The sequence below is a fragment of the Helicoverpa armigera genome, chromosome 12 (assembly GCF_030705265.1).
Source record: "Helicoverpa armigera isolate CAAS_96S chromosome 12, ASM3070526v1, whole genome shotgun sequence".
In the NCBI taxonomy this organism is placed as follows: Eukaryota; Metazoa; Arthropoda; class Insecta; order Lepidoptera; family Noctuidae; genus Helicoverpa; species Helicoverpa armigera.
The window spans coordinates 2368743-2387160 of record NC_087131.1 but is presented as its reverse complement, the minus strand read 5'-3'; the positions used below and the strand labels follow the sequence as shown (position 1 = coordinate 2387160).

The 18418-nt window shown below is 37.2% G+C and overlaps 1 protein-coding gene across 1 annotated transcript in view; it reads left to right on the top strand.

Moving 5' to 3' along the window:
• Window positions 1–2947: 2947 nt before the first annotated feature.
• The window catches only part of LOC110378010 (sodium- and chloride-dependent glycine transporter 1), a 36418-nt gene continuing 20947 nt past the window's right edge, over window positions 2948–18418 (top strand). The window contains exons 1-2 of the mRNA XM_049838891.2: window positions 2948–3108; window positions 17789–17954. Of these exons, the coding sequence (XP_049694848.1) occupies window positions 3079–3108; window positions 17789–17954 (196 nt within the window). The 5' untranslated portion in view covers window positions 2948–3078. The remainder of the gene's footprint in view (window positions 3109–17788; window positions 17955–18418) is intronic.

Genomic DNA, 18418 nt, shown 5'->3' with positions numbered 1-18418 from the left:
ATTGGACATTGACCTACCATAAAACACTTTATTGTACCAACTATGACTGTCTTAAGTATCATATATATTTTCTGTTGCTATGCTGAAATCTGATGACACACAATAATAACAATTAGGACGAATAATACTTTTGTCGTTAGGAAACCATCAAATGATCAGCGTGAGGGAGTGTCAGACTCTTACTGAAACTCCCAATATTCATTCAGATATTCCTTCTGTATAACTTGAAGTCCTTTCTATCTCTTTCGCACGATTTTTGCTGTTGTTGCCCATAATGCGTTCAAGGTAAACTTAATCCGTCTTACCACAAAAACTTTTTAACGTCAGTTTATGCCTTGTCTAAAAAAATGTCAAATTATGACGTTGACATATGGTTCATTTTGCAGCCAAAATTTTATTAGACAAGTGTAAAACAGGGTTTAAAGTTTTTGTAGTAAGGCCCAATGTGTCTCGTAAATCGTTGTACCTGTTTCGAACAATCTCGCAGACCAACCAAATAATACCTGACCTACACAAACATGAACATTTTATTCCTCCTAACATCTAAAGTGACCTTATAAACTTCCACAAACAGAACTACAGACAATTTTGTCCCAGGATTAAGGCTTTAACCTTTGTTATACCCGAACCGTCACGTGGAGTCTAATATTAATCCGTGCGGTGGGCGTGATAGTAAATCCCAATCAAAAACAATGGACGGCGAGGTGCGCGAGATTGTGAGGTGACGTAGTTGCAGATACGTATGAGAGTCAGCGCTTGCGTTGGATCGCGGTTATAAAATTGTAGAAAAATGCTGTATTTTTACAAGTCCCGAATATGATAAATGGTTTAGGTTTAAAGTCTCAAAATAAAATAGAGATCGATGAGAAATTTATTCGAGGATATCCAAATTCACTTTGAAAAAGAAACAACCTGAGTGGTAAAACCATCACCTTCGATATTTCCAAGGACAAATGCACTCTATGCTAGCGTTGCTATCGTAGATAAAAAGCTGAAATGTCATTTAATAGATGTATGCAGGTATCGCTTATGTGTGTACAACTTTAATGAAATTAACAGACTTTCATTTACACCTCTACAATAGTTAAGAATTGATTGATTTAGCCCATTATAAGGTGTAAAGAAAACATTAACAGTCACGTTCATTATAATTAAAAAACAATGTGTTTCCATTTAGAAAACGATTTATTTTTTTACTCAAAACCTGTTTCAACAAAAATATACCTACAAAAGAAACACGCATTAATAAACATCAAGAGGTCCAAGCTAGAATTTTTAATAATATCTAAAAGCCCATTGAATACCGGAATCAAAACAATCAACACTCAAGCGCACAATCTCCTTGAGAAAAAAAAATATGAGAGACGACAAAAGTGCCTCTCATTATGTAAATTAAAACATCCTTTATCTATAGGCCATTAGTGTCGGGAATTATTTGTAATTTGCAAACAGGATATTTTCCAATTTGTCTCAAGTCCCACTACTGCTGTTTTTTCCATACTAATGGCTGGATATATTTTCGCATTACGTTCGTCCGTTGTTTCTTAGGTCGCTTGAGAAATGGCGGGTAATTTAGTAAGTTTAAAGCAAAAACGTCGGGTGATGGGGCGGAACGCTTGTAAGCTTTGCTTATAATTTTCTTTTATTGCGATTCGCAGCTGGTGATAGACTTTTATGAATGCATCGTCTTGACTTTTTCATTTGTTACGAATGGTGAAATTACTGGCAGTTTTATGAGTATACGGCCTTTTTGTCACAGTGTTACATGTAAATGTAAAAACGTAAAATGTTTTCCGCAGTATACCTTTTACACTATTTGAGTCAGCATTAAGCTTAACAGGATCCAATTGATTACGGAAGAGAGATTATTTTTCTTCTTATTTAGTTACGAAGAAATACAAAAAGCTTGGTTTTTTATACAAAATGAAGTCTACGATATTTCTCAATATATTTTACCTCTATTAAAGACATTTTATAAATCGATTTAAAAATGATGAATAACTAAATACGTGAGACAATATAAATGATTAATTAAACAATGAATATGCCTACTTTTAGATGTAACGTGGACAAGAATCGAGATATCTGCTCAGGATTTATGTCTGAAGATAAGATAATATTATAATATTGATTCATTGTATGTATTATTATTTTTTATCTGCGATAATTACTCTTATATTCGATATTGGACAACGTTATGTAGTAAAATGTGCAGAAGTCCCATAACATGTGACCCACTATTTTTTGTTATTTTTATAACCGGTTTTTTTTATCCAAACTAAACCATATAAAAGAGGAAATAAGAGTGTCTCCTCAATTATTGAAACTACAAGGAGCAACAAAATGACTTCTGAACTTTATTTCAACAATCAAACCACATGATTTTAATATGGCTTACAGCGATTTTACACTGACGAATGTCTCCTCCGCACGAGCAGTGTCGCACTTACACGCGCGACAAAAAACAATTGAATACTGCCGCTACCATAGATGACGTTCAAAAGCAAATCACAAATTTTTGTTTTTTCGCTTAGGTACGTCGTTTTTCTACGCGTGACAAAAGATCGAAAGTGAAAATGCTGTAAAGTTTGAACTTCATTTATTGCACTTTAATTAAATCTCTGTATTCTAACTCTCCTATACGGGTCTGTGAAAGAGATTTCATTTGGAATATGCAGTGTCTTTGGATTATTTTATGGTTTAATTATTTCTACTGTCATGTGTTTAGTGTGTACATAAATTGCTTAGTTAAAGAAATGAAATAAATGCCGATAACACCTATAATAAAAATAACCACTAATGCAAAACAGCACCCAAACAATAAAAATCGATTATAAAGAACAATCAATAAAGAACTGCGCCTACTGATTTTTCTATCGATTTTTTTTTAGTATCGATTTTATCACCGTTTGTTCTGATATCAATCTTTTGATAAATACCTCGGTTTGGTTGGGTTTTCAGTCGGCGTGTGTTGTACGGTGTGACACAATAGTAGAACGAGTCGTGAAGTGTGGTGTGATGAGCGAGGGTTCAGTGCTAAAGTTCATATAAAGCTTATATTTATGCGTTAAATTCAATATGGCTGGCAGTGACTACAATATTAATAAGGCAAGTTTAGGATTTTTGTTCAATTTTCACAGGTGCTTAGGTATATTTCGGGTATGATTCTTATCGTTCTTTTGTTGTACTGCGTAAATCTAATACAATGTAAGATTTAAAGATAAAAAGAACAGGAAAATAATTTGAATAATTTTCAAAGTGGCTACTTTATTTATCTTCACAATAAATCGGAATCAAAATATATAAAGTTTTTTATGTCTTGCTCCAATAACTAAATTACTATTCTTATAAATGCGAAAGTTACTCTTTGTCCGTCTGTCACACCAAATCGATTCGATTTACCTGTATGCAACTTGGTACGTAGATAGACTATGTCCTTAGAAAGGGTACAGGCTACTTTTTATCTACTTGCGAGATGTAATAAACTAACTAAAAATTCAAGAACTCTATTTCTTTACAACAAAAAATGGCGTAGATACATGCTTACTAATATATCATCACCTATTCATCATATATCATCAGTTTTCATAGATACTAGGGACTATCATATCGTCCTTATCTTCTAATTATAAAAAGATCGAAATTAGTCTGTCTGGTTTTCATCACTCTTGCACGCCAAAACTACTGAATCGATTTCAATGAAATTTGAAACTCAACTCATCTAGATACTGAAAAAGGGTACAGGCTGCTTTTAATCTGAGTTCACGAAGTAGTTTTTTTGGGACGCGGGTAAATCCCCTGGCGAAAGCTAGTTAACATTTACCACAAAACGCAAATATTGTATGCTCATCAAAACCAACCAAATACTATGCATTCGGTGCTATTTCGCCTAAATTGTAAATACCATCTGTCACCCGTCACTGTGGTCAATTGAAATAATAGGCCAATGACCTGTTTCTAATTATGTGCTACATCAAACAATTGAAATATTATCATTGTTTAGTGCCTACAAACTAACTGATTCAGGCAAATTCACTGCCATCATGGGGGAAACTTCTTCACGCATCCAAATAAAAATGATTTCACTTGCTATCCTCCAGTACAGCAAAATAATCTATCCATTAAGTGCTATTTTTAATCAGTCCACTAGTTTTTGACTTGATTCATAACAATCAAATCAGAGTGTTTAATTAATCTTTTCTCTTCATAATATCAGTCAAAAAGTATTAGGTAAGTGATTTTCAGCTTAATCTTACTTTGTTGTCTTAACGTTAATTCAAACCAGAATAATAAGATAGTTATAAAGTTACTCTATAAAAGCTTCCTTAGATATAATCTGAGTCTAGGCAGAAAACTTAACCTGGAAATACTCAAACGTTACTCAAATTTAATTTCTACTTAAAAGTATTTTCGTCACAGAATTTTGAACGATATATACCGTCTTACCACAAAAACTTTTAAACGTCAGTTTATGCCTTGTCTAAAAAAATGTCAAATTATGACGTTGACATATGGTTCATTTTGCAGCCAAAATTTTATTAGACAAGTGTAAAACAGGGTTTAAAGTTTTTGTAGTAAGGCCCATAATGTTCAATTCAATTGCCTGACTAGGCCGTAAGAAAGGTATATGTACGGTGCAACCGCACATTCCGCACATCAGCATTTTACGCCACTTACATTTTAATTCATAATATATGTTCAGTTCGCGTTGAGCTACCAAGTTGGTCAAGCGTTCTCGTTACAGCCAACAAGGGCTGCGTCACTCATTTCATTCACTCATAGTCCATTAAGCTCATCTTTACCTTTAGTACGTTTCGGTTAATACAGTAGTGTTCAGTACTTAACAATCTTTTATTCCTTTCCACCATCATCTAAAGTATTGTAGGGTCCAGCAAGGGATCATACATATTTATGGTCCTTCGGTTGTGAACATTGCACGCTGCATAGTCCATATCGCGCGCGTGGACAGTGCAGCGGTTAGCTAACCAGTGACTCAAAACTTGTGTGAATTGTGTTGAGTGACTACAAAACTTTGGGACTAACAAGTGACCCAGGGTCATCAAGGACCCGCGAACTATAAGGAGTTCAGTGCAACAGACTCGAGACTAACAGGTGTCTCAAGAAGCGCTTCATCATCAAAATCTGAGGCTAACAGGTGTATCAGCGGATCACCAAGGATTCGTAAGCAGTTATCAAAACAGTCAAGTAAGATCTTTCCATTTATTTCTTACTATAATTAAATCCTCGTCATGGAGGCCTTACATGCAAATCAGGACGAACTTTACACAGCCATCCTAAAGTTGGCTACAAATATCAAAAAAGACTCAGCGGATCGTAAGACTGCTGACTATTTCAAGCGACGTTTAGATACTTTAAATCAATATTGGTCTGATTACCAGTACCATCACGAACGTCTTCTCATGGAAGAAAGTAAGACTCATCCCTATTTCATTGGCCGTAAATACGAAAAAACAAAAGAGCTATATATCTCGACTAAGGAACTTATCAATCAACAATATCAAGTTTTGTTGATGAAGATGAAAGAAACTCAACAAGGAGATTCTACACAGGAAGAACAGGGTCCTGCATGGTCTGAGCAAGAAGATCCGGTGGGACAACAATCGCCGCCTGTCGAGACATGCTCCAGAGGTTCATCTAGCAAGCTTGATGAACTATTGAAGAAACAAGCAAGCAACTTCAGGGCGCTGCAGCGCACTGTGGCAGGGATAAATTTGGATTTTATGTCCGAAAAGTGGGAGTTGAAAGATGCCTTGCGTATTCTACAGTCTCGATGGTCTATTATAGATTCCTTACATTGGGAACTAGACAGCGAATTAGAGGGTACGAATCAAGAATATGAGGTGTCTTATACGAAGCAAGAAACTATTTACAATGAATTAAAAAATGCAATTAATAGAAAACTAGAGTCAGTAGTTCACAAAGAGAATTGGACGCCAAAAATCGACATCCCGTTCTTCAGTGGCAATTATCAAAATTGGGTGTCTTTCAAGGACTTGTTTACTGAAGCTATCCACAGTAACATCTCCTTATCAAACGCCCACAAGATGCAGTTTCTTAAAAGCAAGGTGCGAGGAGAAGCTGAACGTTTGATACAGCATTTACAAATCAGTTCTGACAATTACAATGTCTGCTGGGAGATATTGAACAATAGGTACAACAACAAATGGTTGATTTTACATCTCATCTAGATCTCGTACTGAATCTTCCAGTAGTTCAACAAGCAAATGTTTTTCAGATCAAGAAAATTCACGATACCACTCTAGAGTGTTTAAACTCAATAAGGAACCTAGGCGTTAACATAGACAGCTGGGATCCATTCATCGTGCGTATTTTATTGCTGAAATTGGATGCGGACACGCATGATCATTATTTGGAATCTCTGAAGAAACCCAGAGATCTACCAAAATTGACGGAGTTTCTAAGCTTCTTAGAGAGCAGATTCACCGCATTGGAATCTTCACGCAAGAAAAACGAAAATTCCAAACCATCAACAAGCAAGCAAAATAAAACATCGTCATCATTCTTCAAGAATAAATATTCAGCAAGTAAGACTTCGGTAAATAATATCGAATTAACATGTCCATTATGCAAAGAGTCACATGGAATATACTATTGTAATAAGTTTTAACTATGACGCCAAGTTCGAAGCGACAAGCTATAACACGATTACGTCTGTGCAAAAATTGTCTTTATTCGCATGGGGATAAGGAATGTACGTCCGAAAAACGGTGCCGCGAATGTAGCGGTAGACATAATACACTTTTACATGAAGCGTTCAACAATAAGTCTTCATGTAACACAATTACTGAGAATAAAACACCAGTGGTCCTTGCAACGCAAAATCAAGAATCTCAAGAAAATCACGTTGCGCAACAAGGCAATAACATGATCGAAACATTATTAGCAACCGCAATGATCAAAGTTCAAGCAAGTGACGGATCATACCACAAAATGCGTGCGCTAATAGATCAAGGCTCTCAAGCCTCTCTTATCACAGCGAGAGCGACACAACAGCTAGCTTTATCAAGAAAGTATTGCAAGGCCGTCATCTGCGGGATAGGAGAAAAGGAGAGCAGTAGCAAGGGCGTTACGAACATAACATGTTGTTCGCATTTCAATGACTTTACATTTAAAACAGATGTAGTAATCATGGACACGCTGATTAATCAGTTACCAAGATGTACATTTACCAAGCCAACATGGGCACATCTAGCTGGCGTGCAACTAGCCGATCCAGAATACAATGTCAGCCGTCCTATCGACATCTTATTGGGAGCCGATGTGTATTCCCATATCATTTTAGAGGGCATTATCAGGGTGGATCTATCATTACCGGTCGCGCAACAGACACGACTGGGATGGATCTTATGCGGAAACTTAAACACTTTTCATTGTAGCGTAGTCCTGAATCAAGTGGACGAAGTACAAAGATTTTGGGAGATTGAAGACATCTCGGAATCATCCAATTTATCTGCAGAAGATCTACAATGCATTGAGTATTACAAGAAAACCACAAGAAGGCATGATAATGGCATGTATGAAGTAAGATTGCCTTTTCAAGAAAACTTTGAGGTACAGTTGGGATTGTCTAAAAATAAAGCAATGGCGCAATTTCAACAGTTGGAAAGGAAACTTCACAATAATGAAGAATTAGCAAAACAATATAAATTATTTATTCAAGAATATAAAACGTTAGGACATATGATACCGGCGTCCGGTAACATGCAACCGGATTATTATTTACCGCACCATTGTGTATTGCGAAACGATTCCACTACGACAGCACTTCGCGTAGTTTTCAACGCTTCATCAAAAACAACAACAGGAACTAGCTTAAATGACGTCATGTTAAAAGGCCCAAATCTACAGCAAGATCTCCAATCTTTACTACTAAGGTGGAGACAATATCGCGTTGCTTTTACGGCAGATATCGAAAAATGTTCCGTTTTATTTGGCTAAATGAACAGGATCAAAATTCCAAAAATCATATGGAGGGATACTACTGACATGCGTCATCAGGTATACCAACTATGCACGGTTACATACGGCACCAAGGCCGCACCATTTTAGCTATGATGACTTTAAAACAACTGGCTGAAGATGAGAGACAAAATTTCGACAGTGTTGCAATCAAGGCCTTGGAGCAGTCATTCTACATGGATGACGTCCTTCATGGGTCGCATTCTGTCGAGTTAGCAGTAAAACTAAAGCAAGATTTAATCACATTGCTAAAATCAGGGGTTTAATTTAAGAAAGTGGTCGTCCAACGTATCAGTCTTACAAGACGATGCAATCAGTGCGAATAGAGAGCAAGAAAATTTCGATTTTAAGGAAATGGAGACATCAAAACATTGGGATTACGTTGGAATTCAAAACAAGACTTATTTACATTTCAATCAAAAATGGAACCATCAAACAAAACACCAACTAAAAGATCCATGTTATCAGACATATCAAAGTTGTTTGACCCTCTTGGTTGGCTGTCACCGTTATCAACAAAGCTAAAACTACTATTTCAGCAAGTTTGGATGTCAAGTAGTCAATGGGATGACAAGTTACCCGATCAAATTAGCAAAGAATGGCTAAACATTAAAGATGACATGCACAAAATCAATCAATTCAAGTTGGAGCGTTGGCTGGGTACAGGAGAAAACAACACGCTAGAATTACATGGATTCTGCGATTCGTCTAATAAAGCCTACGCATGCGTTGTTTATTGCAAGACTGAAAACAACGGAGTAACAAAGATTTCTTTGGTGGCAGGAAAAGCAAGATTAGCTCCAGTAAACAAATCAATATCATTACCAAAATTAGAGTTGAGTGGTGCTTTATTATTGTCAAAATTGTTGGCTAAAATTAAACAATGCTTTATCAGTCATAATATCAAGATATATACTTGGACAGACTCAATGGTAGTCCTAGCCTGGTTACAAAAAGAGCCAGGACGTTGGAAGCCTTTGTCGCCAACAGGGTGCGACAAATATCAAGCATAATACCGATAGATTGCTGGCGTTACGTCAAGTCAGCAGAAAATCCAGCGGACTGTGCAAGCCGCGGATTGAGTATCGATCAATTGAAAAATCATTCGCTGTGGTGGGAAGGACCGTCGTGGCTCCGAAAATACGACCCTGACCATGAAACTGAGCAAGCAGTGTTTACCACAGACGAAGAAGCACGAAAAGCCAAGAAACTTATTAATCACATATCGCAGCAAGAAAGCGATAATATTTTGGATGAATTATTAGTAAGATATAGTACACTCGCTAAACTAACAAGAGTTTTAGCATGGATATTAAGATTTATCAAGCAAGCGAGATACAAGAAAAATCGCATGCAAACTTATTTAACATTACATGAATTAAAAAATGCTAAGCATAAAATAATATTACATGTACAGCAGAGAGAATTTGCTCAGGAAGTACATTATTTAAAAGAAAATAAGCCGCTATCAGCAAAAAACAAGTTATTGCAATTAAATCCATTCCTTGACAACGAGGGACTTCTCAGAGTCAAAGGAAGACTAAGCAAGGCCAATATCAATCAAGACATGATGCATCCGATTATCATAGCTCACGAAGGACATTTAACAAACTTAATTATAGATCAAGCACATGAACTTACCTTCCATGGAGGAGCACGGGTGACATCAGCATTCATTCGCAAGAATTATTGGATCATAGGCGGTAATCGAGCCGTCAAAAAACGTATACGTACCTGCGTTACCTGTCGTAAACACAATCCAAGCAAGATGACACAGTTGATGGGTGATTTACCTACGCAGAGATGTAACATTGCAAAGCCTTTTGAACATACAGGCGTCGATTTTACCGGACACGTGCTCATAAAGGCCAACAAGGGCCGAGGAATTAAGACTACAAAGGGCTACGTAGTGGTATTTGTCTGTATGGCAACCAAGCTTGTTCATCTAGATTTAGTCTCGGACCTCACATCATCAGCATTCCTAGCTGCATTGCGACGAATGGCTGGAAGAAAAGGCTCGCCGAAACACTTGTATAGCGACAATGGTACAAACTTTGTTGGTGCTAACAAAATTTTACAGGAAGAATTGGAACAAATACAAAAAACATTTGATCAAGATTTCATCAAAGAAATTACTAGCCTGGAGATTGAATGGCATTTTAACGCACCCTCATGGCCCACAGCAGGAGGGCTGTGGGAGGCTGCAGTTAAAAGTTTAAAATATCATTTAAGAAGAGTCGTTGGAGAGCAAAAGCTCACTTTTGAAGAGTTCAGCACAGTTCTGGCCCAGTTAGAAGCAGTACTTAACTCAAGGCCATTGTGTCCTCTTACTGAAGACCCCAACGATCTAGATTTCCTCTCTCCGTCAAGCTTTATCAATCTAAATCAAGATATGACTATATTAGAAACAGAAACTGATATGCGGACAAGATGGCATTTAACTCAAAAAATAGTACAAGATATTTGGAAACGTTGGCATGCAGAATATCTCACACAGCTGTCAGCAAGAAGCAAGTGGAGACATTCTCAACCAGACATTCAACTAAATGACATCGTCACAATTAACGATGCAAACTTACCTCCTGGGAAATGGGCAGTTGGTCGAGTCGTCCAGCTGCATCCCGGGCCGATGGCCACATCAGGGTGGTCACATTGAAAACAAAGAATGGGCTGATCAAGAGGCCTATTATCAAACTGTCTATTCTCCTGTGAACGATAGAATCAACAAACAAGAGTTGCGTTCCAAGGAAGTAAAGGATGGCAAGCCATATCAAATCAAAAGAGTAAACTACAGCTTTTTTTCGCTGGTAATGTTACTCTTGTCTTTCATGAGCATTTTGACCACAGCATACGGTTCATACAATGTAACACAATTAAAAGACAATCAAGGTTTTATTTGGACAAAATTGCAAACATGCAACTAATCAGAGATGAATGGAAGATAGTCACATACTATGACATGAATTCACTTTGGCAAGGTACCGAAGCATGCAGTAAATACCTCGGCTACTTAGAACAGCTATGCAATAAGTTTAAAGAAACATCACATTGTGACGTAATTCAAGTTCAACTAAAGCATGAATTCTCAGAACTCGAGTACTATAACCACCTGCTGCTGAGTCAGCATACCGGCACGCGCCGCGCACGAGACCTGCGCCGCCGCAAGCGAGGCCTTATCAACGGTGTAGGGTATCTTGCAAACAATTTATTCGGTGTACTTGATGAGAGATTCGCAGAACAATATAAACAAGATATTCAATCCATACGTGACAATGAAGATCATTTAATCTCGCTGTTGAAACAACAAACAACGGTAATTGAAGCAGAATACAACATTTTGAAAAGAAACGGGCAAGCAATTAATAAGCAACACAAGATGCTTAATACATTATCAATCAAGCTAGATAGAATAGAAAACGTTTTATTGAACGAATCAGAGAGAAATCGAATCATGAACGATTTCAGTACGGGAGCAATCGCTACAAGCAATGTTCTCAGACAGCTAAAAACAATCCAAACAAGTTTATTAGATACCGTAACAGATGTTTACCACGGAAGACTCAATATTCATTTATTGTCACCAGAACAACTGAAGAACACGCTGAATACAATATCGAGTCATCTTTCAAAGGATCTTACGTTACCGATCAATAACTTACAAATCAACTTTAAAACATTTATCATTTATTGACAGTCAAAGCAAGAATGACTGAAGAGTTTTTAATCTTCGAATTGAAAGTACCTCTGGTGTCTAGAGATACATTTTCCATCATGAAAATTATCCCAATACCTCAATCTGTAGGTAATTCAAGGATGGCTACATTAACTCCGATTGCTGAACATGTTGCAATCAATTTAAAGAAGGACTCGTATTTACCAATGTCCATATCCGACGTTCAGGTATGTCTAAGTGACAATGTGGACAATTATCTATGTCATATAGAGAAGCCAATTTATCATCTCAAGAATAATGAAAAATTTTGTGAACTAGAACCAGACTCAAGCAAATGCAAGATCAGCATTACGACTTGTTCGAACCAATGGACAGCTCTTAGCAAAATAAACAATTACGCATTTTTCTGCTGTAGTCAGTGTGAAATAAGAGTTCTATGCGGCGATAATGTGTCGCCGGGGCAGATAATAAAAGCAGGCATATTGGGAGTCGAACACGACTGTCTAATTAAAACTGAAAGTTTTACCGTTTACTCACGCAATGAAGCTTTTAGCACTTTAAACATAAAACCATCGTTAAAGCTACCTGAGATAGAACCAATTAATCATATCATAAACGCAGGCATCTCGACACCACTGATACAAAACAATACACTACTCTCGAGTAACGAGGAGTTCGACGAAATCAAGAAACAACTCCGCATACTTAAAGCAAGTGAAAAGTTACCAAATCAACTTTCCTATCACGATATCCATCACTACACAGCATTTTATGTGATGATCGGAGTTGTATTGGTGGTTGGAGCAGGCTTCATGGTACGGCGTCGGCTGCACAACAGGCGGACCGCTTCTCTCGAGGTGGCAAGGGCCGCATTGGCAAGTCTACAGGCAACGCAACACGTGACCCCGGCACGGGCAGAGGCTGGGGCCTCTCTGTCATCATCCACTGTGGAATATAGTGCTAGTGCGCGTAATCAGTGTGAAATTCCGTGTGTGTCAGATTACAGAGAAATTCCAAAGGTGCATAAGTTAGACAAGTGTACAGTGCCTATATCACGTAAAACGGAGTTCAAGTAGAGACTCTAAGCATTAAATAAGGACCAATTGGAATCACCTTGTTAATCATCAAGTATAAGGACCAATTGGCATCACCTTGTTACTCATCTTATCATGTTCATCTCATACTCATCTTCCCGCTCGGGAGCATGTACGGTGCAACCGCACATTCCGCACATCAGCATTTTACGCCACTTACATTTTAATTCATAATATATGTTCAGTTCGCGTTGAGCTACCAAGTTGGTCAAGCGTTCTCGTTACAGCCAACAAGGGCTGCGTCACTCATTTCATTCACTCATAGTCCATTAAGCTCATCTTTACCTTTAGTACGTTTCGGTTAATACAGTAGTGTTCAGTACTTAACAATCTTTTATTCCTTTCCACCATCATCTAAAGTATTGTAGGGTCCAGCAAGGGATCATACAGTATAGTAAAAACTCATTTGTTGATAACTCATAGTTTACCAGATTTTGAGATAACAGTAGATATACAAAATAATTTTATTTTATTTGAACACATGGTAACTAACACGTGCTATAAGCACTTTAAAGATCGCACGATATACGAGTACTTTAAAAGGATAATCGATATTTTATCATTACAATAATGTAGGCAGTTTTTCCTTATGAATAACCTAATTACCTAAGAAAATATGCATAAATACAGACAACGAACTAAAACAATTTATTTTATAGTTTTTGACTTCATCTTCACTATAAAAAAGATGAATAATTTTGACTTATAAGTATGTCTCCGCAAACCTCGGTCTCGCAAAAGTCGGCCTTTACGGCTGTTCCCAAAATTTTATCTGTTGATTTCCTTTCTGAAGATAGAATTGTCACACCGGCCCCATACAAATAATGTCAAAAGCCTATATCTAGTATGCAAAACCACAGATATGACAGATAGATAGCATATTGGGAATGCCCATTAATCTACTATGGATACTTACTTATTACAATGATATTGCGCACAATACAACGAACAGGTCGGCCGACAAAAAATCGATAGGATTAACTATTATCAGACTATGTTGGGCAATAGTTTAGTTGGCAGTCTTAGGGAGGTCTTAATTTGATACACTGTACAAAAAAAAACTGTACATAAATTCTTGATACAGAAGATTTCTTAGTTTTCCTTTACCTTTTGGTACATACCGACCACAAAACGGGCATCAAAATGAAAAAGAATCGTCGAAAAAATGAGTGACTATTTAACAAAAATTACCGAATTGAAGCCTTAAAACGATATTATCACTCTTTATCTAGATAGGTAAATAGTAACTGATTTTGTTTCTCGATTAGTTTTCAATCGATCATCATTATTATATGTAATATCAAGATAATTGTTCGATTATGTCTGCCACGAGAGTCGCGCGTCATAACGTCTTATCGCCCGTCAAACTGTGTGGGAGTAAGGCCGGTAATACACGGACCGCTTGAAGCAGTCAGAGGCTCCGCTCGAATCAATTGCGACTGCTCGAGCAGTAGGTGTATGTTGTTACTGTTACAGCCTTTTTATCGTCCTACTGCTAGGCACAGGCCTCCTCTCGCACGGAGAAGGATTGAGCATTAATCACCACGCTTGCTCAATGCGGGTTGGTGATTTTAGACTATATAGCCCAGGTTTCCTCAAAATGTTTTATTTCACCTTTTTATCAGCCATTGGTGTCCCAGATATACTTGGAAAGTACATACAAACTAAGAAAAGTTTCATTGGTACTTGCCTGAACTGGAATCGAACCCATACCCCTCATACTCGAGAGGTTGGTTCTTTACCCACTAGGACGCCACGACGTGTATGTGCGTCCATAGAACTCTGCAGTTCACAATGCAGTCGTAGCTTGATGCTGTCGCCCCTAACTGCTCCAAGCTGTTCGTGTATTACCCGCCTTAATTGCATATATTTACGGTCTTCTAACACAACACTTACATAGTATTATTGAAAGTAATATAAGCGTAGCGGAGCGTGGCAAGTCGATATTGATACAGAAAAATATGCAAATAAAACCGTCTTGGTTTAATAGATATTATGCCATGTACTGTTATGCTATATGCATTAAATATTACATCACAGTTACGGGTTTAATGTACCTCATCCTCCGAGCCTTTTCCCAATCATGTTGGGGTCGGCTTCCAGTCTAACCGGATTCAGCTGAGTACCAGTGCTTTACAAGAAGCGACTGCCTATCTGACCTCCTCAACCCAGTTACCCGGGCAACCCGATACCCCTTGGTTAGACTGGTGTCAGACTTACTGGCTTCTGACTACCCGTAACGACTGCCAAGGATGTTCAATGACAGCCGGGACCTACAGTTTAACGTGCCATCCGAAACACAGTCAATGGTGTCTAAGATATACTTAGAAAGCACATACAAACTTAGAAAAGTTGCATTGGTACTTGCCTGACCTGGGATCGAACCCGCGCCCTCATACTTGAGAGGTTGGTCCTTTACCCACTAGGCCACCACGATACTAGGTCGATAGGGTTTAATGTACCTACTATCATATTATATCGCAATGCTTAATATTTGCTTCACATATAATAACGGCGTCTACATAGGTAAATGCTTCACATAATATATATGCTTTAGAGGTATATACTATGTGGTAATAGAAAATATAAAATTCACAAGTAAAAGCACAATGATTTTGTAATATCAGAATAATCTATTCAACGTATCATATGGTCCAATTTATCAAGACAAATTACATTAAATTACAATGACATGCATTGATTTATTATAAAATATCTTTGAATAATTTTGTTGCACTTATCTAAAAAACAAAAATGTTTCTTGTGTTAATATTAATTTGATGAAAAGATAAGGCTACTGTTTATCTGATTGGATAGCAACTTTTGGACATTTATAAGCACAATACTAATAAAAATAGACCTTTGACCATAATAATGCCAAAAATTCACGCACAACTTCTTAACATATTATAAATGGGAAAGTTATAATGGGAAACTCTATCTGTCTGTCACTCTTTTACACCAAAACTACTAAATCGATTTTAATTTTAAAAAAATAACGATATCAAAAATCATCAAATGACCCCTCCCGCTATGAGTTAGCAGCAGTGAGGGAGTGTCAGACTCTTACTGACTAAAAACCGTCGTGTTCCGTCATAGGCCTTTTATGTACCAGGGCCGCGGTAACTCTTTCGAACAATCCCGCAGCTTTATATGGCATCTCGCAGTTCAGCCTATTAGGCCGTTGACTGCTCAACTGGACAAGAAATATGTCACAGACTGCTTACAATGTAAGAAAGGACACAAGCTACTTTTAAATCCCGTTGCGGGACGCAGTGCCATCTTGTCACGGAGAACAGTTAGTAACCGATCTCCAAACCAAATACTATGTTCCAAATCTAAACTACCACAGACTAACGACTGCTCATAATTCAAAAGCAACACAATATCAATTCCAACTCTGCAGGTAGATACACATTCACCATCCTGTGACACCCTCAACAATAGAACTACATGCCGTCAAATTCATAACTACCAAAGTTGTGCCGAACTAAGCAATGATACCACAACACAGAGTAATGAAAGATGAACTGAGATGAAGCAATATAGGTAGGTCAGGCGCCTTCTTCTAGGTCAAATTTGTACATAGGGCATGACCAAAATGATCAGTTACAAGTGAACTATATAACGAGGCTTCCGGGTTTTTTTGAAATATCGAGAACATAATATAACAACAAAAAAATTGGGTCCAAAGAAGGTGAAAAAACATTGCTCGTCCCCTGACAGCCGTATTTTGGCGCGTTACTTTCTGACTCGATTTTCCGTTATGGCATCTCCGCTAATCATTTTGTTCTCCATGTAAGTACCACAACAACTAGGAAACAGTCCCTAGTTATACTAACTAATAGGAATATCTAGAGTTGAAGCGAAAATCGGAATTGTCTGCTATCTGTTTTTGTAAAGGGCAATTTTTAGTTCGGGGAAAAGCTGTGAGTGAACAAGTGTAGCGTATGTTTTGAAATCTAGGAGTACCTAAAAAAGATGGAAAACTATACCAGTTTTTCGTTGTACTGGAAAGCTCCAATGCGCATTTTTAACTACAGGTATTTCACATGTAGAAAGTCATAATTTTAGCAGTGTTATTTCTAACGATTTTTGTTCGTGTAGTTTTGAGTGTAAGTGTGCTCAGTTTTTGTGTTTATTAATTAAAAAAAAAACACAGCAGTTTAAATCAAGTTGTACCTCAAAAAGAGAAATCAAACATGGTTTCTGAGAACTGTTGTCCCCTTTGATTGTGCCAAGTCAAAACTCGATGTTTCAACTCCAACCTTTTGCTGTTCCCCGTAATAAACATAAAGTATGTGGACAAGAAGTTGGCCGGTAGTTCTTGAATAACACCGACTCCTGCATAATATTATTTGAATAGAGAAAAGCGTATCGAAGGAAAACTCAGGCGACTCCATTCAGTTCTCGTCACAATTCAACGAATTTACATTTAAATGAGAACGATTATTCCGTTGTTTGAAGGGATTAAGTTTTGGAACACTTCCCGATTTTCGCGTCCGCACAAACTTTGCGTAATTACTTTATTGGTGATTAGAAAACTAAGACACCAGTTTTGGAATACATTAACTGGGAGTTTACAAGAAAAGCAGTTCAGCTGCCATTATTGGATTACCTATAGAACAGGTTGGAAGTTGTTCGCTTATAAATGGGAACCTATTGACGTCTAATCGAATTTGTTCGAAAGCTGTTTCTTGTTCATTGATTTTTGATTATGGTTTCTTCGAGTTTTGGCCTTGAAACTTTATGGAAATTTAGGTTACTAAAACTTAGAAGGAAATTAACCTTTCGAAGTATTTCTAGAAGAATAGGTAATTTGATTATTTTGAAGAGTTCTGCTCTAAACATCATGTACTTAATATCTTTGTTAGTCTAAAATAATACTTTCGCAGCTCATTTTGGAAGGTTTACACAACACAAAAAATATATTTTTGGTTGCTTCACAGTATCTTCATTATTTAGTGTTTTTAAGAGTATCAATATAACCGTAACATTTAAACTATATATTTTGTTTCAGACCGAGGCCAACGGGAAGCCAGCAAATGGACAAACCGTGAGCGATGCGACACCCGAAAGAGCGTCTTGGGGTCGTCCATTAGAGTTTATTTTAGCTTGTCTTGGTTACGCAGTGGGTTTGGGCAATGTTTGGAGATTTCCTTACCTCTGCTATAGGAATGGTGGTGGTAAGTTATCTATTTTTTTATTTTGGTGGTTGTATTATCAAGGAGTCTATGGCGTTATCTTCCTAAGAAGTTGTAGATAGGCATCTCACGCTAATAAGACTCGAAGAGGACCTTAAAATATTAAGTAAAAGGCTAGGCAGATGATCTGATTCTTACCGTTAGGTATTCAATCTGCCAGTCAGGTGATATGTGTATTGTATATACAGATTAGAGTGTTATGTGTATTGAAAAACGAAATATTTCCAAGTTGATTTATGTAAAAAGATAAATATAATCGCATATATTGCCAGAAATATTTAAAGCTACAATAACTCTACCTGTGATATATTAGGCGTGATTTCATTTTAAAAACAATAAATTCCTGTATATCACGACAAGCCAAGAAAGGGATGATAAAAACGGTCAGGATCAAAATAAAATACATATCTCTGTGAATCAGTATGAATTATTTATTGGACCTCTAT